The sequence below is a fragment of the Cryptomeria japonica genome, chromosome 9, assembly GCF_030272615.1.
Source record: "Cryptomeria japonica chromosome 9, Sugi_1.0, whole genome shotgun sequence".
In the NCBI taxonomy this organism is placed as follows: Eukaryota; Viridiplantae; Streptophyta; class Pinopsida; order Cupressales; family Cupressaceae; genus Cryptomeria; species Cryptomeria japonica.
In genome coordinates this window covers 10,905,861-10,931,108 of record NC_081413.1, presented here as the reverse complement: position 1 = coordinate 10,931,108, position 25,248 = coordinate 10,905,861, and the positions used below count along the sequence as shown (strand labels likewise).

Here is a 25,248-nt window from a genome sequence, read left to right as displayed (position 1 = left end):
ATGTTGCAATTCCCTCGAGAAACTAATAACCACATTTAAGTTCTCTTTAAGCAAGAAGGCCATGTGCCTTGGTTCTTGTACTTAGTTTCCTTTATATTTTTTGTGAACGTATTTGCAATGTATAATGTCAAGTGACAGAATGTCAAGATAAAAGTGTCATTTACCTATGTATATTTTATTAAACTAGGTTCTCTTTATGCAAGAAGGCCATGGGCCTTGGTTCTTGTATTTACTTTCATTTATATTTCCTATGGATGTATTTGCAATGTATGAATGTCAAGTGGAAGAATGTAAGGATTAAAGTGTCAATAACTGTGTATATTTTGTGTCTCCAACACTTTTAGAAAGTGTACTTGGAAACTTAGGGTATAATTGGCGAAATAATCTGTAATTTATATTCCCCCTAAAAACTCCGCATTAGTTATGCATGGAGCACTACAATGGCAGTTAAGGTTGACTTTAAATTCATTTAAGGCACTTTCCCATACGTAAGTGCTAGAGAAAGTAGAGAATCTTCTAATGACGGATGGAGCCCACATGAGTTGGTGGACTCCAAAATAAAGTGCTAGACTTTAGGATATGAGTTGTCAAGGAGATATTGGTCAAAGATACCTTCACAGTTCTGTTTACTATTTGGAGAGACATTGAATTGAGTAACACCCATGTAAAGCCACTAATGTATTTACCAATGTTCCAAGGAGATGTGTCCCCCCCCCCAAAAAAAACCCACGTCCCTTGTAGGGGGACATTTCCGAGACTTGGGGGAAACGTACCCCCGCAACACCACCTCTGTCGAGGATGTTGCCAGGTCGCTTGTATATGGCACATGCCATTACAAACCGATTGCAACCTTTAACTTCGTGAAAACTAGTTGGCCTTTCATGAGGCGCTCACAAAGATGTTAGATTGCAGATTTTGCCTTGAAGATTTCGATTGACCTTTAGTTTTATATCAGCACCGCTCCCCCACCACCATGTAATGTCCCCACTTTGAAATATAAATTGATAATAACTAATTATAATAAAAAATTCAAATACAAAATAATAAAAATAAAAATAAAATTTAAAATAAAAAAGAATATAATTAAAAAAAATGCGAAGATGGCTCTGCGATTTCCACTGCGAAAACTCCCGGACCTCGAGCGACAGAAATGGTTTTTTGAGTGAACTAAGTATGCAGTCTCAGCGTGCAACCCAGGGAATTGGGCTCCCCCGCCTCAGGGTAAATCTGAATGGCAGATGGTGAAATCTAGGAGGTATCGAAGGGCAGTAGTGAAAAATCTTTCGTTTTCTGGAAATGGTGATCAGAGTAAACTGAATACCCGTCACCAGGGAGGCTCTTTCAAGTCGTTTATCTCCAACAGGTTCAACCATTTGCAGAATCTTGAGGAAGGTTTTATAAAACCAGCTCCCCGGATCAAGCCATATACCAATATTGATATAGGTAAAGGAAATAAGGATTACTGGAGGCCGGTTGGTAATCATACCAGACCTAGGGCTTCTGTGGAGGAGGGCAAGAAAATTGCGCCTCCTCCCAAACTCTCTATGACTAAGCCGAACATGAATATGAGCCCTAATTCAGAAATGGCGAATGTTTTGGAAATCAATGACAATTTGGTTGAAAGGATTCAACAATCTTGCAAAGCATTTGGGGTTTTTGCCAGATGGTGCGGACTTGGAGTCCCATCAGAAGCAATTGCAAACTGGTTCAAGTCTTCCTTCAATTGGATAGTAAGTATAGCTATCTTGTCCGAGGGTTTTCTGTATATTGACTGTGGAAACGCAAGGCATAAGGATGAATTCTTAACAGGTAAATCTCTGATTTTTAAAGGTTTTGATTTTAAATTTTTAGAATGGCAACCTGCTTTCAATCCAATTAAATTAAAATCTTTCAAAGTAGATAGATCGGTTATGATCCCTAACTTACCAGTAGAATTAATGGACATGGAAATTATTAGAAAAATAGGTAATCACTTAGGAAAATTTGTAGAGGTTAGTGACAAAAATAGGAAATATTCGAATTGTGCGTTGATAATTAACATGGATATTAGTGTGAATTCACTCAGCCCCATTGAAATCAGAACTAGGGAGTCGTCTTTCTTAATCTACCCTGAATTTAATAAAGTGTTTCTAGATCTAGACTTGGCACCCAAACCCGTCTCAAAATTTCCTCCCTCTCAAACAAACCCTAGAGCAATTCCTAAATTGGATATCTATCTCAATTTGGAACAAGGAGGGTTTGTGATCAAGGAGAACCCTCTGCCAACTTCGCAATCTGATGGGGTGGAAGAGGGGGAAATTCTAGGGGACCAGAGCACGGATGAAGGGAAGAATCCCTCTCCTCTTCCAACCCATAAGGACATGCTGATGGATAAGCAGTGGAGGGTTGTTGACTCTAAGATATCTCAAGTTAGTAAGGGTGGACCCATTCCTGATTTTGATGATCGGAAGGGTGGGGAGAAGGGAGTATTTCCTCTTATCCCTGAACTGGTTGCTGGTTTGGATGTCCGAAGCAATCTGGGAGATAATGGCTCCTCCCAACCAGTGGAAGCCCCCAATAGTCTGGATAAGGCTGAACAAGAGGAAGATTTGGCTCACAAAGAGGAAGAGGTAAACTGTATTATTAACTATTTATGTGACTCAGTCACTGAGGATATTATGGAGAAATTGTTGGATGAAATAGTAGATAAGGATGAGCTTGAACTTCAGAAAAAATTGCTAAGAAAAGGGATTATGAATTTTACTCATCCCCCTAAGGTCTTTGATATGGAGGCCCTTATTATAGAATTAGATAACAAAAAAAATGGAGCCTTAGGTATTGAACTATGGGCAGGAGAAAAATCCACTCCGGATTGTGCTAAGCTCTGCAAAAAGAGAGCCAAGAAATCCTCATCGGAGCTGAGAGCTAACGATGGTATAGCGGAAGGTCAGGTTAAACTCACAGACATGTTTCATGTAGGGAAGGGGAAGTTCCTTCCCACAGCACCATAAAAGTAGTATCATGGAATGTTAGGGGTTTAAATGCCCCTAACAAACAATGGATAGTCAAACGTTGCCTATCCATCTATAGTCCTGATTTAGTTATGTTACAAGAAACAAAATTAGAGAATGTGAACTTAGCCTCCTTTGGTAAACGACTAGGCTTCAGACATATTACAGGGGCTCTAGCCAATGGAGCCAATGGAGGTCTGGCTATTATTTGGGATCCACGCAATATTAGATTCTCATTATTAGAGTCTCAAAGCAATTGGATGAGTGGTAGGGTTACCAGCATGAAAAACAAACTAGATTTTGTCATTATTAATGTGTATGGGCCAACTCAAAATGAGGATAAGAAGAGAGTTTGGAAAGAAATCAAGAATTTCACAAACTCCCTGGATCAGTTTTGCATTTTAGGAGGCTACTTTAATGCAATTATGAATCAACATGAGAAACGAGGAGGCTTAGGTAAAAAGTCTCGAGCAACTTTAGACTTTGTAGATTGGGTCCATCGATGTGGCCTGATAGAGATCAACATGGTTAAGGACGCCTTTACCTAGAATAATAGAAGTTTGGGTTTTAGTAATATAGCAGAAAAAGTAGATAGGTTCTTTGTTATGGGTAGTCTCACTAACTTCCCGTATACCTTAGAAGCCTCTATTTTACCTTTCTCAAGATCGGATCATTTCCCAATCCAACTTGGCATTCTGGGTGACTCGGGAACAAAAAGATGCCCTTTTAAATTCGAGCATATGTGGCTGAAAGATGATAATATCCTTAAGCTCCTTGAGGACTGGTGGAATGAGGTAGAGGTTTCCAAGTCTAGGATCTATAAGGTAGTCAATAAACTTAAGATAATTAAGCAGAAGCTCATTCTCTGGAATAAGGAGCATTTTGGTAATATTTTTTGACAAAAAGGCCCAGGTGGAAGCCGAGTTGGTAGAGGTAAATGAAGTGGTGATGAGACATGGGATGGATGAGGCTTTGTTTCTAAGAGAAAAGAAACTCCTTGAACAAGAAAATATTCTTGCAAAAGAAAAGGTCTTCTGGAAACAAAAATCTAGAGAGACGTAGCTGAATGAGGGTGACAAGAATACTAAATTCTTCCACAATAGTGTGAGATATAGGAGAGTCATTAACCGAATCTCTAAGATTAAGATGAGTGATGGCTCTGAGGTGGATGATCCTAAAATCATCGCGAGGGAGGCTGTAGATTTTTTCTCCCTTATTCTTAATTCTGATAGGAGCCCTCATTGCTCAGACCAAGACAAGTTTATTAAATGTATTCCAAGCAGTAAGCAGCAAACTTATAATCTGACTGCTAAATTCTCTTTAGCGGAAGTAGAAGCAGCTCTTATGCAGATGAGTCCAGACAAATCCCCTGGTCCGGATGGCTTTCCGACAAGTTTCTTTCAGAAATGTTGGTCCTTCATAGGAAAGGAGGTGATGGCAGCTCTTGAAGGCATGAGGAACTCAGGTAATATCCTCAAAGAAATCAATAACACTTTTCTGGACCTTATCCCGAAGAAAGGAAAAACCTGAGTTTTTTTATGAATTTAGACCCATTGCCTTGCGCAACACCATCTATAAGCTTTTTACTAAAACTTTAGCTAATAGGCTTCAGAAACTCCTTCCCCTTCTGATTAGCGAGGAACAAATGGGTTTTGTTCCCGGAAGGTCCATTTATGACGGGATTATTAAAGCTCAGGAGGCCATTCACTCTGTCCAGAAGAATGGAACCCCTAGTATGTAAAATTAGACATTAGGAAAGCCTATGATAAGGTGGATTGGAGATTTTTCTGCAGATGCTTAGAAGCCTTTGGATTCCCCTCTTCATGGATTAACTTGATATTTGAATGTATCTCAACACCTAAATTCTCAGTGCTAGTTAATGGAACTCCTGAAGGCTTTTTTAGCTCTTCTAGGGGTTTTAAGGCTTAGTCAACAGCTTTTCACAACCACTCATGTCCCTTCAGTTTTGTGTTCGGATAAGATGTGTTTGCCAAAGGCAGGTTTGTTTTCATGGTTTGCTCTCCAGAACAAGATTCTAACAATGGAAAGTATTAGAAAAATGGGCTTTGAAGGTCCCAGCAGATGCCCTTTATGTGAAAAGGCTGAAGAAGACAAGGATCATATCCTCCTCAATTGCAATTATGCCTCCAATTGTTGGCTCTGGTTATGCAATAAATTAGAATGGAGCTCAACCTTTGCAAACTCCATTCTTGGAATGTTTCAGGAATGGCCCATCCTACATCAGAGCTCTCTCTATGGAGGGCTTTGGAAACTGGCTCCATCTCTGGTTATTTGGGAACTTTCAAAAGAACATAATAGAAGACTCTTCAAGGACAAAAAATTGGATTGGTTTCAACTTGTGAATAAAATAGAAGCCTCAGTTGTACAAACCCTTAACAGCAGAACTTCTAAATTTCCTAGCAATTTCTCAGAGATGACTTTCTGGGATGAGAAGATGAGAGGCAGATGGTTAGGTCTGAAGTGTAAATGATGTTCAATTTACGTTCAATATGCAAGTTATATTCTATTTACAATAATCTTGTTATATATATTATTGAATTAATGTATGAATCTGACTATCTTCTTGTTTGTGGCAGGTGAGAGGAGCATTTGTTATTTTCTATGTCCTATCTCACAAATGCCACTCAATATAAGTATATAACAAATGGGGTACGATCAAGCAATGCCTTGATCGGTCATGACCGATCAAGACATTACTTGATCGTGCCTCTTTGTTAATATTAAACAAATGCATGTTCATTGTTAATATCAATCGGTGTGTATATACTTTAACAACCGATGACTATCGGTGTTTGCACAATACTAACAGCCGATAGTTATTGGCATGTTAGCCTTAACAACCGATAACTATCGGTGTAGGCTTAACACCCGATAACTATCGGTAACCTTTATCATGCCACCCGATATATTGAAGCATATGCAACCCGATATTAATTGGTGTTTTGATTAATCATTTATTTATCATCAATTATGTTAATCGATATAAATCGAAATGCAAGATTTAGTAATCGATGAACATAAACAAAGGATATAGCATGATTATCAATGTTAAGGATTTGATCGAATTGAATAGGTTATTTATATGCAAATGTAGAATGGCTATCAAAGAGGAATTAATTGCTTGAAGGTTTTATCATAGTTATCGATATGATAAATGATTGAATGAGAGACTTCATTTATCTCTCATTCAATCATTTATCTTACCGAAGCTATCATGCATTAACACTCCCTCTTAGCTAGGTAAGATGAATGTAAACAATATATTCAAGCATCACAATTCAAATGATAGTTAGCATTTTAGACACTCTAGAAAATCATACCACCTAATCATATGATATGAAGTATCACCTAAACACGTAATACTGAAGTCCATCACATCAATCTTGTGATTTACAGGATATCACTTAAGCATGTGATATCAGTATTGCCTACACACGCAATACTTAAGGATAATCATATGAAGAGGACTAACTTCTCATCTTATCCAAGTTGTGATATGTGCACTAACACTTTATACAAATGTTTTATCACAACACAATCATGGCACATCCATGACACACCAGAGATCCAACATGATAACTGGTTTGGACATTATAAGATCGTCACCTTATAATGTCTCCATACAAGTGTTCACTATCTTGAGAGATCGTCACCTCTTAGATATGAACCCAAGGGATAAAATCCAAAAATTGTCCTATCATGACAAAGAGGTTTACACATTAAACATCTTATAGATATGCAAACACAGATTACAAAGCAAATTACCTTTCTATCATACCTAAACCTTTTCTGAAGTGATCAACCTTCACTCTGGAAAGAGGTTTGGTCAGAATATCTGCAGTTCGATCTCCTGTACAAAAATATTCCAGTTGGATTGCATTCTTGTCTACCATATCTCGCACATAGTGGTATGGAATCTTAACATGCTCGGATCTGTCATGAAACATTGGATTTACTGAAAGTTTTATGCAACTCTGGTTGTCACGGTGTATAACAGTGGGTTTCATAGGTTCTCCAAACAACCCCACAAGCAACTTCCTAAGCCATACTACCTCTCGGGCAGCCATAGAAGCTACAATGTATTCTGCCTCGGTGGAGCTTTGAGCTACAGAAGACTGCTTCCTGTTGATCCAAGATATCATAGCTGAACCTAGACTGAAGCAACAACCTGAAGCGCTTTTCCTGTCTGTCACACTTCTAGCCCAATCTGAATCTGTAAATCCATGTAAGCCTATATCAACTTCTCATATTTGAGACCAAGGTTTAGGGTACCTTGTAGGTATCTCATAATGTGTTTTACTACAACCAGGTGTATCTCCTTCGGTTCACACATAAATTGACTTAGAGCATTAACTGCATAACAGATATCTAGTCTTGTATTTACCAGGTACATCAGGGACCCAATCATCTGTCTGTATTGAGTAGGATCAGTGGATTGTGACTCTGTTGTTGCTTCTTTAAGTTTATGTAAATCGGTTTCCATAGGAGAGGTCATGGGTCTACAGTTTAGCATTTCGAATCTCTTCAAAATATCCAAGGTGTACTTTCCTTGGTTTAGTATAATGTTGTCAGAATTCTGCCATACTTCCAATCCTAGGAAGTAATGAAGGAGTCCTAAGTCCTTCATATCAAATTCTTTGGATAGATCATTCTTGCATTGATCTATAAGGTGATCATTTCCTATGATTAATAAGTCATCAACATATAAAATCAATATTAACATATCACCTTTATTTCTTTTGTAGTAGAGATTAGGATCTGCATCATTTTTGGAGAAGCCTAGTCTTGAGAGATAGGTGTCAATTCTTTCATACCAGGCCCTGGGACCCTGTTTGAGCCCATAGAGAGCTTTCTTGAGTCTACACACATGAGACTCTGCATCATGAATTTCAAAACCTACAGGTTGCTCTAGGTAGACTTCTTCTGAGATCTCACCATTTAGAAAAGTTGTCTTAACATCCATTTGGTGTACCTTCCACCTCTTTGTTGCTGCAATGGCTAATACAACTCTTACTGATGTATACCTGGCAACAGGTGCAAAAGTTTCTTCATAATCTATTCCCTCCCTTTGTGAAAACCCTCTGGCTATAAATCTGGCCTTGTGTTTTTCAATACTGTCATCTACAGCATGTTTGATCTTGAAAAGCCATTTAGATGAAACCACAGATTTCTTAGTTGGCCTAGGAACAATCTCCCAAACATCATTTTTCATAATGGACTGATACTCTTCAGACATGGCATCCTTCCATACTTGATGTTCAAGTGCATCTGATACATTGTTTGGTTCAGCTTTAGAGAGATCATTCATAAGGGCAACATAGCTAGTGAATTTATTAGGCCTTTTGCTTTCTCTGAAGGCTCCTAAAGGAGTAACAAACTTCTGAGCTTTTTCTACAGTTTTGGTGGCCCATAGTGGTCTTTTCTTGAGGTTTTCTCTAGGTGGACTTTGAGTTTCACCCATAGTTTCCTCAAGATTCTCCCTCTGAAGCTCAGGAGTAGGATCTCTATCTAAGCTAGGGGTGGGAATATAGACTTCGGGATCTAGAGAGCTTTGAGCTCTTTTGAAGGCTAAGTTTTCTTCAAAGATCACATCCCTACTTAGTTCAATATTCTTTTGACCAGGTATATATATCCTGTAGGCTTTGGAGATTTCACTATATCCTACAAAGATTCCCCTTTTTCCAGAAGGCTCTAGTTTTAATCTTTTCTCCTTAAGTACATGAATATAGGCAGGGCATCCAAAAATCCTAAGGTGGCTTATATCCGGTTTTGATTTAGTAAAGACTTCCTCAGGGGTCTTATCTTCAAGATGAGAGTGAGGAAATATGTTTTGAATATATACAGCAGTGCTAGTTGCTTCTACCCAAAGATTGATATTTAGATTCTGATCAAGAATCATAGCTTTAGCAGCTTCAACGATTGTCCTATTTTTTCTTTCTGCTATCCCATTTTGTTGAGGGTTGTAAGGTATTTTTAACTCCCTCTTAATCCCTGAATTTTTACAAAACTCCTTAAATAATTCTGATGTGTATTCCCCTCCATTATCAGTTCTTAAGGTTATAATTTTGTTTCCTAAGTATTTCTCTGTTAGTGATTTGAATTCTTTAAACCTGTTAAGGATCTCTTCTGATTCTTTACATTTCAGAAAGTTGATCCAGGTTTTCCTAGAGTAGTCATCAATAAATATTACATAATACAAAAATCCCCCCAATGAATTTACAGACATAGGTCCACATACATCAAAATGAACTAACTCTAAAATTTTACTTGTTTTCCTAGTACTACTCTGAAAAGCACCCTTAGCATTTTTACCTAGGGCACATCCTGTGCATGCCCCTGAATGATATTGTTTTAGCTTAGGTAGACCTGTGACAAGGTCTCCCATTAATGATAAAGCTCTAAAATTTAGGTGGCCTAGTCTTCTATGCCAAATTTCATTGGCATCTGTAGTTTCATGAATTAGGGCTAAGTTGAGCTCTGTGCATAGCTCATACAAGTAGCCTTATCTTTGACCAATTGTTTTAGCTTTCTTGATGGATGAGTTCTTTGGCCAAGCCAACACCTTGTTGTCCATGAAGGTTACTCTGTATCCATTGTCCTCCAGTGCTGATATTGAGACTAGATTCCTCTTAATACCTGGAACATATAGCACTCCTCTAAGTTGTAATGATACACCTGACTTTAGTTTGATGGTGCAATTTCCAACTCCTTTGACAAGGTGTGTAGAGTCATCTCCAATGGTTAACTCCTCATCATTCTCCTCTTTCATGGAGTCTAGTACTTCTCTAAATCCTGTGATGTGTCTAGATGAGCCACTATCGATCACCCCGTAGTTCACTTTGTTTGATGCTTGATTTGTGAGTGTTGAATAGAGCACATACTTCTCAGAGTCCTCTTCCCTTTTTGATTTTCCTGTTTTGGCAAATGTGGCTTGTTTAGCTCTTTATGGACATTTGGCAACATAGCCCAAATTTGTCACATCTGTAACACTGAATTTGAGAGAGGTCCTTCTTGAAGGAGTTCTTGCCGTGACAACCTTTTCTCTTCTTGAATTGCTTATGCTTGCCCTTTTTGTTTGAGTTCGTATTTAGAACTTGAAGATCTTCATCTATATTCTTTTGTTTGATCCCTTTCTTATTTTGCCTTGATTCCTCTTGGAGACAGTCAGCCTTTAGCCTATCGAATTTTGGGAAGTTATCCCTTGCACTGATGCCTTGAACGTCCCAGATACTAGGCAACCCATCTAAAGCAATGAGGGTTAATTCTTTGCTTTGGATCTCATATCCAAGGGTTGCCAGTTCATCCCTTAAGGTAGATATTAGCATGAAGTAGGCATTGACTGATTCTCCTTTTATCATGGCTATGTGATTTATCTCTCTTTTTAGAGCCAAGGTTCTACTGGCATTGGATATCTCAAAAGCGTCTTCAAGTGCTTTGAACATGTTGAAGGTTGTTTCATGTTTCTTTATAATGGGCATAATGTTGTTCCTTACCCCATCAACTATGATTTTGATAGCCTTATCATTTCCTTCTCTCCAAATTGCTTTGTCAGGTTCAGTCTCAGGTTCTTTAGTTTCAGTCTTTACAAATGATTCAACTTTATTTTCTTTTAGAATCATTTAAATTCTGAATTTCCATGCGGAGAAGTCGTCACCCCCTGCGAGTCTGTCTTGAAATCTGATAGCGCTAACCATTGATAGGATTGTGATGTTGAATATATACTTGATTTGAATTTTACATAAAATTGAACAGCCTCAGGTTCGATTTAACTATAGCTCTGATACCATGTAAATGATGTTCAATTTACATTCAATATGCAAGTTATATTCTATTTAAAATAATCTTGCTATATATATTATTGAATTAATGTATGAATCTGACTATCTTCTTGTTTGTGGCAGGTGAGAGGAGCATTTGTTATTTTCTATGTCCTATCTCACGAATGCCACTCAATATAAGTATATAACAAATGGGGTACAATCAAGCAATGCCTTGATCGGTCATGACCGATCAAGACATTACTTGATCATGCCTCTTTGTTAATACTAAACAAATGCATGTTCATTGTTAATACCAATCGGTGTGTATATACTTTAACAACCGATGACTATCGATGTTTGCACAATACTATAGGTATATATATGTATATATGGATATGCATATATATAGGCATACATATATATATATATATGTGTGTGTGTGTGTGTGTGGATGTATATGTATTAATACACACACACACACACATATATATATATATATCATATACCGATAGGCATAAAGGATTATGATGCTTTGAGTCATGCAATTTTAGTAATAGAAGTATATGTCATTGTATGGACGATTTTGGTAATATTTATCTTTAGATATTCTCCATGTTTTTTAGGGGCAGCCAGATGAAGTTCAATATATTTATTAGGACATCTTATTGTCAGCGAAATCCCTCGAGTTGTGCCATCTTGGCGGATTGTTGATGTGACTTCCCTTGCCGTGAGAACCAACTAAGGCCAAGGAACCCGCTCATCTAGCGGCGGCGGTATTTATTACCTTGATCCTAGAGATTGCTTAAGTTGCATCATGACCCTTCATCCTCTGACACTCTTTAGCGATCTTATCAGTCCTTCGAGAAAGATGAGTTGTATTTCTCGTCGCCTTTTAACTTTAGATTATTATAAGTAAAGGCTTGTTTTGAGTTCTTGGTTATTTGAGAGTCTTGAAGCTCCTATGGATACTCTGCTAAGACTAATAGGGCTCAAGTGGTAAATGGCTTTTGTAGGAGAAATTAAGGAGGAAAGATTGAAAGGCATTCTGGTCTTCCCGAATGCTCTGGTTATCAAGGCGGTCATGATAATCCTTGGGGATGAATATATATCGAATGCAGACCGCACCAGGGCTAACTCGGACATTGCCGCTATGTTCTTGGCAGTGGCTATGCATTATGAGAAGGGCAGGGATGTGGTAATTAAATTTTGTAAAACGGTCTTCACGAAAGAATTGCTGGGAGAACTTGAGCGAGTGATTGTCAATATCGACGAGGAGCTAACTGTTCTGAAGCCTCGCGATTATGACATTCTCATTCGGATGAACAACTGGGTGCCTAGATATCCAATCCTGATAATTGAGGATACGGCCGCCTTTGAAGCCTATAACCCGACTAGGCGAAGGAATTTTTTCTTTCTCGTGTGGCTTCTGCAGGTTAGGAAACCGGCTTGTAACAGGTGGTTGGTCAACTATTTGGAAGCTGAAAATATTGAAGTGATCCCGGATGACATGGACATCCCTTCCACCCCCGTCTCCAGCCCTGTTAATTCTCCGGCCAGCTCAGGAGAGAAGGTTTCAGAGGAGCGGGCAAGGAGATGTCGGGCTAGATAGTTAGGTGTTTGTCACGGGTTTATCCTATCGCCACCTTTTGACTCTTGAGTGTTTATAGTTAAACTTTCATCATATTTCAGACTTGTCTTTTAAAAGACTTATGGATGCTTAGTTATTTATGCTCTAGCTTTAGTTATGTTTTTCTCTCTTTAATTCGTTGGTCCCCTTTTTCATTTCTGCCCTTTAAGCTCTCGTCTCTATATTATTTTATGGATCATGCTTATGGGTTTAGCGGATTATGTTTGTCATCTTAGCTTCCTGAAGTTCTTGGCTAGCTATGATGAATCACTGCTCTCTTCTTTACTCTTAATTCCATGCTTATATATATATATATATATATATATATATATATATATATATATATATATATATATATATATATATATATAGAGAGAGAGAGAGAGAGAGAGAGAGAGAGAGAGAGAGAGAGAGAGATATATGTATATATATAGACATCTACTTGTATGCATTTATCTATTGGTAGGATTTTATTCATAAGCATGGATGTTTTCTTCTGGAAAGATAGGTTGTCTAAATTGGTGAGGACGACCGCTTCTGGTTTCATTTTTTTTGAAGGAGATCTGTGTAGTATGGAATGGTTTTTCTCTGGTAATTCTCTTTTGGAATGGGATATCTCCCCTTGTCTCCTCGCCTGCTCTCGGTGCTTGTCTCTGTTTTTAAGAAGAACGTCATTTTGAAATCTCTCTTTAGTGTTTTAAATTAGCGGACTGTCTGGAAGAAATGGTCTGATTATGTCTCTTGAAAGGTTTTTGGTCTTTGTTTTTCAAATTCATTGGTTCCTCTGTAGGGAGTGAGGTGACTTATAGATCCTTTTTACGAAAAGTTCCCCATCTCCCAGAATAGTGCTTTGGTATTTCTATATTATGATGCAGGCAGTGTTCTGGATTTGAAGTTATTCTTCAGTTCTTTTCAATTCTTATAGCTCTGTGGCTGTAGCTGCTACATTGGTATAGGCTTGGCATCATGGACGGGGGTTTATTTTTGGGCTAACATTTCTTGAAGTGATCTGCTGTAGGGCAGGTCTGAAGGTTTCTTGCAGGGATGGTCACGACAAGCTTAAGGGTGCCATACCCTTTGAGGGAAGTGTGGCATTAATAATCAAATAAGAAGTTTTGTTTCATGTTGTTGTCTATTTTATTTATGATACGTAATGCTTTAGACATTCTAACATCGATCTTGGTTGTAAGGTGTGTTAAGGTCCTTTGCAGATCGGAGGAATGGTTTGTTTCAATTCTTGCAAGATAAGTGTAAAAGAATTAAGGTTAGAGTTGTTTTTGGGGCATCATTAACGAGGACATCATTATCAAGAAAGGGTCGAATTTCAGTGCATAGGAAATCTTGGACGATTTTTAGATTAACCTGGATGTGAATTACCCAGGGATTCATGTATCTTGTACTTAATTATCAGCTATCTATAGCATTAGTTTTCTGATCCATTAATGGATCTGGGCTAGACCGGAGGTTCTTCCCTCCATTCTTTCCTACCGGTGCCCACACTGAATGGAGTTGTAATTACTTTTTTTAATTAATAAAATTTCTCTGGCTTCGGCCTTTTACCGATCAAAAAAAAAAAATATATATATATATATATAATTGAATATAATTAAAAATTGATTTAGGTTAAAGAATGGCCAAAAGACATGAAATGGCAAGTCGTGATTTCCCCAAATATGCAGTATAAAAGGGAGAAGAGAACTCATTTGAAGGGGGGATAATTTGGGAATCAGGAGTGCAGATCCGATTTAAATAAGAAGTGCAGATGTCACTGTGAAAGGTTGTGTCCTTTTCAAAGGGCAGAAATAATGAAAAGTTGCAGTCTTTCAAAGGGTGCTAATGGTGAAAGGGTGTGTCTCTTGCCAAAGGGCATACATGATGAAATGGTGTGACCTCTCCCGCACATTGAGAGATATAAAGGAAAGGAATCAAAAGCATGCAGGGACATCACCATCGATCAGATCAGATCAGATCAGAACTGTTATTAAGTTATAGGCAGTAACATCCTTGTTCTTGGTGGTATGCATGGGGATGTGCTTAATATGTATGCTTAATATATGAAGCCTGATAATGTTCTTATGCAGAATTTAATAGTAATATTGATATAGACTGCAATATGTATGACAGTTATACTTAATTTCATATGCAATATGCATTCATAATACTTGAAAGACTATCATATTCATAGCCCAATTACTTAATAGTAATATTTATATAGACTGCAATATGTTATAAAGAATATGAATCTAACAATACGTGTATGCTCTGTGTTTGCATATATTCATGTATATGCTTCGTGTTTTCATGTGCATGCTCCGTGTTTGCATAAATCCAAGTGTATGCTTCATGTTTTCATGTGTATGCTCTGTGTTTGGTTCATACCTGATGTGTTTCCAGCATGTTTATTCCATGGATGTTTGCAAAGGCATTTCATATTGGGAATCATTTTGTGATGGTCTACATGATTAGTGGTCGAAGGATATTGGATTACCATTGTTAAAGATGTGAACATGATCAGGGTGCAACGATTACACATGGAAGAATAATGTAAACAGTGAGTTCATATGTCTTCTCAGACTGCAGCTTTATTGAAGTACTGTAATGCAGATATAAAAAAAGATTCATCAAGAGCATGCAAAATGTAATTAATGTGCAAACAAAGAAGATCCATCAAGAGCATACGAAATGTAATTAATGTGCAAACATTAAAGAAGATAAAGGATATAAGGAAATCTGAAGTAAACTGAAGATTTTATAAAAGGCATTTCAAGTGAAGAATAAAGTGATGGAGAACATTTTGAACACTCCATGATCATTGCTTGAGGACAAGCAATCTTAGGTGGGGTGGATTGTAATGTCCCGACTTTGAAATATAATTTAATAATAAATAATAAATAATAACAATAAAATTAAAATACAGAAGAATAAAAATTAAAAATTAAATTTAAAATATAAAAGAATATAATTAAATATAATTAAAATTTGATTGAAGTTAATGAATGGTCAAAAGGCATGGTATGATAAGTTGGGACTCCCCCAAATATGAGGTATAAAAGGGAGAAGAGAACTCATTTGAAGGGGGGATAATTTGGGAATCAGAAGTGCAGATCTGATTTAAATAATAAGTGCAGATATGATTGTGATAGGTTGTGTCCCTTTCAAAGGGCAGAAATAATGAAGGGTTGCACTCTTTCAAAGGGTGCTAATGGTGAAAGGGTATGTCTCTTGCCAAAGGACATACATGATGAAGAGGTGCGACCTCTCCCTCACATTGAGAGATATAAAGGTTAGGAATCAAAAGTATCCAAGGAGATCACCATCAATCAGATCAGATCAGATCAGCACTGTTATTAAGTTACAGGCAGTAACATCCTTGTTCTTGGTGGTATGCATGGGAATGTGCTTAATATGTATGCTTAATATATGAAGCCTGATGATGTCCTTATGCAGAATTTAATAGTAATATTAATATAAACTGCAATATGTATGACAGTCATACTTAATTTCATATACATTCATAGTACATGAAAGACTATTATATTCATGGCCCAATTACTTAATAATTTCTATTGCCCCAGGGCATACATGATGAAGAGGTGTGACCTCTCCCTCACATTGAGAGATATAAAGGAAAGGAATCAAAAGCATCCAGGGAGATCAACATCGATCAGATCAGAACTGTTATTAAGTTACAGACAGTAACATCCTTGTTCTTGGTGGTATGCATCGGGATGTGCTTAATATATGAAGCCTGATATTGTTCTTATGCAGAATTTAGTAGTAATATTGATATAGACTGCAATATGTATGACAGTCATACTTAATTTCATAACATTCATAGTACATGACAGACTATTATATTCATAGCCCAATTACTTAATCATTTCTTTCCCAGCCCCTCTTCGCCCCTTCCCCCCCGCCCCCACATAAGGAGAGGCGTGGTGTTGTTAGGGAGAGGCGGAGTAAATCCATCCCACATTAGGTGAGGCCCAAGGGTGGTCTGGATGGATGTTCCTGAAACCTAAGCACAATTATGAAGGTGGTGTCATCGCACATAAATCCCCATCCAGGGTTGAAGATTACAAAGGACATAAGAATTGGAGCTTGAATATAGCCACTATCAATTCTAATATGAATAAATATGATCATCTAATTTAATAAATTTATTTAAGGCATGATAATATTAAGTAATGGGTGTTGATTATTGGGAAATCGGCATCCTCCTAGTAGGGGACATTATACACCACTCCACCACTGTCCCCTCACCATCCCCAAATTTAGGCCCTTGGTCCTCCCATCCCCCTGTCCCACTATCAGGAAACTTCATGGAACATTGGTATTTACTATTATCGATAATGCTCTCCAAGGTGGATGTGTGTTTTTGCATGGTACCATTGTTTTGGTAGAACCATTTGTGATTCTGGCCAACTGTTGTTGAAAAGTTGTCAGACTATAGAGAGTATGTGTGTTGACATTATGACATTTTTCACAAAGGTAACAGTTTTACAAGCATGTTATGATGCCGTGCATGATAAATTTAATACATAAGAATTACAGTAGCATCTTAACCATATGTGATGTACAGTACAGTGACATTATGCGTGAGAAGGTACTCCAAGCCCTTTAGGAACAGCTAGTTGTGGCATTCAAAAGAGTACACAAATTATACTCAAAGCTCAAACCTTGCCCCATTAAATTAAAGAAGATTCATATAAGTTAAAAGCTTACATGAACCCATACATTACAAATTTGAGAACAATACCAAGTACCTAATCTTGAAACTTGGTATGACATCTATAAGTGCTTAGCATTACACAATCAAAAATGTTTTGGAAAAAAACGCAATAATTATCTGTTAGAAGTGGTACCAAATGATTGTTTATTAGCATTTTCAATGCAGTCTAAAACTTGAATATACTCTAAGTAACTTGAATCTTTTACCACACTTGATGTAAGTGCTCTATGCCTTCAGACATTTTAAAAATTAATAAATGTATGCTACCACAAGATTACAATAGCATCTATTCTTTATGTCATTTACTCAACGGGAAAATATTGAGAAATATTTATAGGCATGGATCAAAACTTAGATATAACATCTAACTTAAGTAAAATAAATTGGCAAGAAAGAAATATTTAAAAATCAAACCTGGAATGCAGGTCCCCCCTCAGCAGATCTGAATATACTCCATATTCCAATAATCAAAAAGAGTGCAGCTCTACTCTGGATGACCTTTTTTTCAGGAATCTCTACCGAATCAACTATGCTCTTAACCCAAGGAGGTGATTCATCTACCTTTTTTTTCAACTTACTTTTCAAGTTGATTTTAGATTTCTTCCTCACCCTGAAACTGGTCATCATTATTGTTTCAAAAGCAGCTTCTATTGACTCAACACTACTCTCGTGTCCAGCATATTCCTCAATAAGAAAATTTCGAGCTTCCAAAATTTCCTCCTCAGAAGCATCCCTACCAACTCCAAGCCGTTTATATGGATCCCATACATTAAGACGAGGAAATACTGGCTGATGACCTGCAAAGAGTTTATTAAAGTTGATTAATATCAATTTCAAGGTCTATAAATCTACAAATAGTCCAAAGCAAGCTAATATAAGTGGTTATACCGCAAGGAAAAATAGTAATACCCATGGAATATACTCCATAATGCCAAAATAACAGACATTGAAAAAAAGCTACAATAGTTAGCAAACTTAGCACAGAAAGAAGGATACATAGCTCACAAATAAACCACAGTACTCGTCATTTTTTTCTAGGATCATGGGTGGCTTATTGCCCTCTGAAGATCTGGACAGTGACACTGCAGAAACAAGCAGTTTGTGTATTTAAAATGTGCATCTAATACAAACCCCCAAAAGTTGCCTTGCCCCTAGAAAGATGTTTGTGAAATATAACAGATCATGTATCTGCCAAGTTCAAAGTTATGCTGAATTTTATAGATGATGGTTCGTTATTTTACTTTGGCACATGAAACCTTTGCAATGAAGGCTCAACCATCCAGTCTATTGACCATCTCTCTTCTTTTCTGATTGAAATGTTGTTATCTATGATATAGAATGGCTCATTCTCATGTTAGAACACAACAAATTTTATGGGCATTTGTGTTGTGTGGTAGCCCCCATTGTTTTATGGGCCCCTATCCTACATGCTTATAGCTGAAATGATGGAATTTTGTAAATGTATTACTTTGGATTAAAAGGATAGACCGTTATCTTAAACCCTTTGACTTCTAACTTTTATTATCATCAAAGCACACAGTGTTTTTGACAGAATCCAAAAACGAGTGTGATTGGTAAGCATCCACTGATAAAATTGCGGGGAGAAATCAAAATCATAGATTATTGAATAACACTAACTTTAGTTATGATGGACCTTGAGGCACAGATATAAGTCACAATGGATCGGAGCAAGGATGGGCTCGGTAGAGGCATAAAGTGACCCACTCTAATCCACATGGATACAGCAAAGAATATTATATCAGCAAGAGAAGTCACTTCCGATGTTTCGGGCTCCAAAACTCCTGTGAGGAGAGAAACCCCAGTTTCATTGGGAGCAATTTCAAGACCACAAGTCCCCTAAGGAATGGTTCTGAAACTGCCAGTCTGATGAAAGTTGCAATTTCATCACGACTCTTAACATGTGAAAAGATGAAATGGCTAGTTCAACTTGTCTCTTCATTTCCATGCAAGGTGACCTTTCAGTGTGCAGTTAGAGATCTCTAGCACGTATATGAAGACAACGAGAGGGGAAAATTCGAGACAAGATGCAGAATTGGAGTGTTAAACAACTAGAATCAGGAGAATTCCAGCTAAAAAGCGAAGTAGCAGACATGACAGTAAGAAGAGCAAATAGAAATTGTAGCTCTTATCTTTACACTCGGTTGTTCAGAGCAATAATAATATGGTAGATGAGCAATTGCCAGGACCATATAGTTGCTCATCTACGCTTTCAACTGGCTTTTCTTAGTCCTGGGGTTTTGTAAGATAAAAAATCTTGTGTTGTAAAATGCATTTTCTTACAGTTCTTGTTTTTCAGTTGTTATGACATTTTAGGAACTCTAATTAAGCTGTTATTTGATAAATTCAAATAGTAGATTAATTTAATTATGTGATTTGTACATTTTTACTACAAATTAGAGAAATTAATGTGCCATATTGGTATCAAAACAAATTACTAATACTCGGGAATCATGAGAAGTTGTATGAAATTGACAAAATATTAGAAAGATAAGGACTTGCTACCTTGCAATCTAAAAATCTTTATCCGGAAGTGGAATAATGAAGTGATAATGGAGAATCCAGATAGCTTGAATGTGTGACTGACCACCTTAGAAAGCAATGTGAAAAGAGTGATGCAAAACCAGAATTGGATGAGCCAACAAGAACAGATGACTCAAGATCACTCCTCTATGAACTCCATAGTAGGTGCTCTGGCCAAAAAGTTTAGTAGTGGTGCCATTGGAAGAAACATGGTTGACAGAAATATAGTCTTGGAAGAGAAGCCAACAAGTGAAGCCTCAATACTATCTTAACATAACCATTCAAACTTGAGATGAAAGTGAACATAAAATCTTTTGAAGGACAGGTAAATGTTGAATTTCTGGATACTTGGATTAAAAAAATTGAGGTTTATATTAGCATGCATTATATTCGTGAGACACAAATTATTTCTTTTGCACCTCTCAAGGACTTGCTCTTGTATGGTGGGAAAGCTATTTGGCTGCTTTTGGTAAGAAGGAAAAGCCTAGTGTCACTAGTTGGGATTTGTTCAAAAAGATCTTCCAAATTGGGCATAAAACTGATCAAAGTATTGTATTTGAGCAAGATTGCATGGACACATATACAGGTATAACTAATTTTCAAGGCCCCCAAATATAAATACAGCTGGATACAACATTTGTAAAAACATACACAGACTATACATATACACAAGTTTATAATTTAACATTTATAAACCATTCGAGAATATTTTCTTTAGTTTAGAAGTAATATAGACACATAACTGCTACTATTTATTATATTTAATATTAATATATACATAAGATTTAATTAATAATAAAAATATTAATATTTAAAAAATAATAATATTAATAAATAGCACATGATCGTAAAATTAATAATAAGATTTTGTGGAATTAAAAAATAAATTAAATTTTAAAAATTAAAACTTTACTTAAAAATAAAAATAAAAAATAATATAATTGCTAGTTCTAAATTTCGACTTTTATATTAAAAATTAAAAGTAAAACCAAAATAAAATGAAACAAATCAAAATTAAAAAGTCGATATCAAATATGGAACCTGAACGTAAAGTTTTACAACCTAAATAATAACTATTCATAGTTGCACGGAGACTCGTCTCCGACCTACTAGAACATGTCTCGGAAACCAAGACGTCTCCAAGACGCATCCCAATACCGGAGACCTTGCCTCAAATGTCTCCGATTGCAAGAGTCTTTCAACTGCAGTCTCCAGAAGACTCTCACTGTCTCCCATGCAAAAGACATTGACTCCCACAAAAAAACAAAAACCCCTAAAAATTAAAAGTTAAATGCACCAGAAAGCTGGAAAATAAACACACCATAGAAGAGAAAACATAAGCCAACGCAAGGCAGGAGTCAACGTGAGCTAACAAGACCACAAGTATTTGCCATTCAACTATTTGCAATTCAATGCTAAACTCAAAAGATATTCATATTTTCTATATTCTTGTTGTTGTTCTTTTAATTCCTTTATGTAGACTTTGCGGTATGCACAATGGGGATGAATTCTATTAGATCCTTGAGAGTCGTGAATTTTCCTATGATATACATTTTCTTTCTTCATTCTTGTAAGTATATCTATATTCATATTCTTATATATATAATCTATATTCACATTATCATATATATAAATCACATATAATACTTAATAGCAAAAGGAATTGCAATGTTGAAATATTCAACTTGTTGGTTTGGGTCGTTGCCTTCAATTTCCTTATACACTGTCTATAATCATAATTAGTTTTACAAATATACACCTATTTTCCGATTTTCTATAAATTATTAAAGTTTTTTATAAAAAATTGGCATCTCCAAGTACCCCGGTCCCCTATTTTGAAAAATAAGTTGTACCAGTACCGGTAACAGTCTCTGGAGTCTCCAAATAACCCCGTCTCGATGCAACCTTGTAATTATTTAAACCTCAAAAGTAAAAAGAGTTGGATCAGGTATTTTATGCAAAGAATGATGGGAATGAAGAAATCAACTGAAAGGAAAAAACAAATGCAGCGGGACGATTCAAACATTATACCTTGGGGAAAGAAATTGTCACTCACAAAGACCACAAGCATCTCCAATTTAAGAAAACACAAGGAAAGTTGCAAGAAAGGACGTGGTAACAAAGTTGCAGAATGCTTTAGTTGACCTCCAATCACAGCCCTAAGAATAGTATTAGACTCTTGTAGATCGCGAAAAGCAGACTGGCCTCAACAATATAACAATATCCTGATTTTGCTGACATCTACCAAAGACGGACAGTAGATAAACAAGTACCTAATTTCTACTTGTAGGATGGAATTCTCTAAAATGGGACATGTGTGTTGCCACTGGGGAACAACAGAAGATGACATAGGAAGCACGTTACAGCCACATCATAGGACACTTTGGAATGGAGAAAACAATTATTGTACTCCAATAGTATTTCCACCATCCAAAACTGCATCATGATGTCATCTTGTACATTTGATCTTCTATAGCCTATGTAATTGCAAAACCTTCAAATCAAAAGCAAGGATTATACACGCCACCTATTGTTCTTGATAAGCCTTGGCACTCTGTTTCCATGGATTTCATGTCAAGCCTTCCTACTACTAGACATGGTCATGACTATGAGTGTGTGATGGTAGATTCTCAAAAATGGTCAGCCATCATGGTAGCTTGCAAAAAAGGGGTCTCTGCAGATGTAACTATCAAGATTTTTGAGAATATATGGGTCCATTTTGTTTTGCCAAAGTGTATCATCTCCGACACAAATATTAGTTTCCATTTCCGTACTATTGATGGTGTTTTTATGCACAATCGAACACAGAATAAAGTATTGAATACTCTATCCTCTCTTGAACAAAGACTTCTCAAATGCTGAAGATTAGCAAAAAAGGATCACATGAGATGATTCCAAGGTTCTCGATGTCAAGTCTTGACGTGATGGATAGCTTCAATGTTATGATGTGATTTGTTGTACCTATGAGGGGACTTGTGTAGTTGTTCTTTCAAGCTTAATGGAAAGATGTTCTTTGAATGATGTTGCAATATTGTTCTCTTCTACTAATACTGATCTTGGATTAAAAAATTTGAAAAAAAAGGGGTAAGGTTTAGGAATGCTACTCTAAAACTAGAAATGCAAGACAATGGACAATTTCAAGTGAGCTAAACTAAGCTTTGTTTTGACATGTTGCAAACATCTCCACAATGCTAGTGCAATCTTCTAGGGGTAGCTTGATAATTTTCAAATCACTATCACAAACATAGACACCTTCAAGATGAAGCATAACCACGATGGAATAGTAATTGAAGTTAAGCTTTGGCTAAATGAGTCCAGTTGACTACGCAAGATACTTCACCATTGATGGATTACTAGTAGTACGAACAATGACCTTCACTTTCAATCATGCACATACATCTTTCACGCATCTAAAATACTTAAAGAAAATTCTATTCTAATTTTTTTTGTCTTCTGTAATGTCCCCTTTTTAGTAGTTATCTAGCGATTTGTCGTTAGCCCTTTTTGCTATGGTCCTGAGGGCTAACCAAGGCTTTGCAGGGATCTGTGATGGATTTGGCCTAGGCAAATTCAGTTTCGGGCCAAACGGAGTTGATTTGTTGGGAGTTTCGAGGAACTTACTATTTATAGTAAGTCATCTCGGGCACAATGTCGGGGAATTTTTGGTGCGATTTTGGTCAACATCATTTTGGTGCATTTAATCTTTCGCCTGGAATGCATTTTCATAAAGGAATTAATTATTCTGGGAAAAATCAAAAGTTTCTAAAGTTAAATTTAATTATTTAACTAAGGAGTTATTTAATGCTGAAGCTAATGTTTAAAAAAGAAATATTAAGAGTACCCCTTCTTTGTGGAGACATAAGGGGATAATGTTATTTTATTGTATTTCTCATTTATCCCACATTAATAGTGCTTTGGGATGTGTGACAAATAGGAGCATTTAATGCTGCAAACTCATCTCGGAAATGGTGTTCTTGGAAATGGTGAAACTGAGTTTCTGGAGAAATCTGGAAATCAATCATCCTGGCATTTGGGGACGAAATCCCTCAAATGTAACTTTTCTCTTGCTAGTGAAAGATCAAGTTTGGGAAAAATTTTGAAAACAAACCTGTTAGGAATCGATGGGTTTTGATATGGAGGGCATGCTCGAATAAGTCAAAGACTCTTCAGCAATTTATGTTACAAGGAGTCCGCAGTTACAGGGAGTTCACTGTTTGGGCCAATTCGAAGGTAAAGGTAACTGCATTTGTGTCCAACAGAACTTTAATTTCATTTTGTAAGAGTCAGCAGGGAATTTGTAAAGGTTACAGGCGGCTAAGTGAAGTTCATGGTTAGTCACTAATGATACCCACGAGTTGAGCAATACAGGTGCACAGTGAAAAGAAAGCAGGGCAAGCATTGAGTAGACGCCTAACCACTACCCATTCCACATGATCTACTATAGTCGGGAGTGACTTCTCACTTGCAACAGGTCTGAAAGTGGAACGTTGGGAGAGTTGGGTTGAGAAGTAAGTTTTCCTACTACCAGTTTGTGGTTGAGAGATATAGCTAGGCGTGTGTGTTACCATGGTTGTGGGATTGGTTACAGACGACGTAATTCTGCACTATGACTTTATGTGCCTAATGGGTGGCTGTGCACAACACTACACTGCTGGGAGAAGTATTATCCATGGCTGGGCATGAATTATTCTACTCATTGGGGCGTGATTGCTGGCAGGGAGTGACGATGATGTATTAATATTAGTCATGTGGTGTAGAGAAAAAGGTGGAGCGCGGGAATTGAAGACCTTCAGCAAAGTGAACAATACCAGGTTCTCAGCTCTAACGTTGCTGCTGTGAATGAACACTGTACTTAAAAATTATTAAAAATTTATGTATTGTGTTCAAGACATGGTGAGATTTAATGAGTGTATGCTGGGAAGAAGATTTTAAAGAAATAGTTTACTGTAGTAATGCTACAAATCTTTTCTGTTAAGTTGATTGGATGCAAAGTATTTCTCTTGAAATGTGAAATTATGAATGCATGAATCTCCAATAAACAAAATGCACCAGGTCCAACATAACTACAGGAAACATAAGAAGGGTAAAAAAGGTCCATTCACATTTGCTGCAAACTGTTTGATTAAAACCATCAAGTCTGATCAGGGAAAATAGCAGAGAGGGCAACCAATTACATCTTTTCAAATATTAACTTCTCTCATAAAAGGATGAAGAAACAAGCAAATGCTTCAAAACTCAATAAGTCACCAAAACTTCAATGATTTTATTAATTTCTGAAACATCAAGCAACAATTCTCCAAAATCTTCTAATCGATCTTCTCTGATTTCTAATGAGGTACAAATAAAATGAGTTGAGCTTATATAGAGCTCACAATTACAATGGATGACCAAGATTAAATCAGAATCAAGGGCCCAGATTTTCCCACCTAAACCCTAATTAGGGTTTGTAACAACCAAAATACCTAATTATTCCAAAATATTAAATACCAGCCAATGGGAATATGACATCCATTTGGCACAAAATATAAGGAAAAGTCCTCCAACAGAAAAAATTGATGCCACATAGGATCATAACAA

At 36.8% G+C, this 25,248-nt stretch overlaps 1 protein-coding gene across 1 annotated transcript in view; it reads right to left on the bottom strand.

Annotated features, from left to right (window-relative positions):
• Window positions 1-25,248, bottom strand: part of LOC131027901 (protein CHAPERONE-LIKE PROTEIN OF POR1, chloroplastic) — a 46,466-nt gene that overhangs the window by 7,875 nt on the left and 13,343 nt on the right. The window contains exon 4 of the mRNA XM_057958002.2: window positions 17,545-17,927. Coding sequence (XP_057813985.1) covers window positions 17,545-17,927 — 383 coding nt within the window. The remainder of the gene's footprint in view (window positions 1-17,544; window positions 17,928-25,248) is intronic.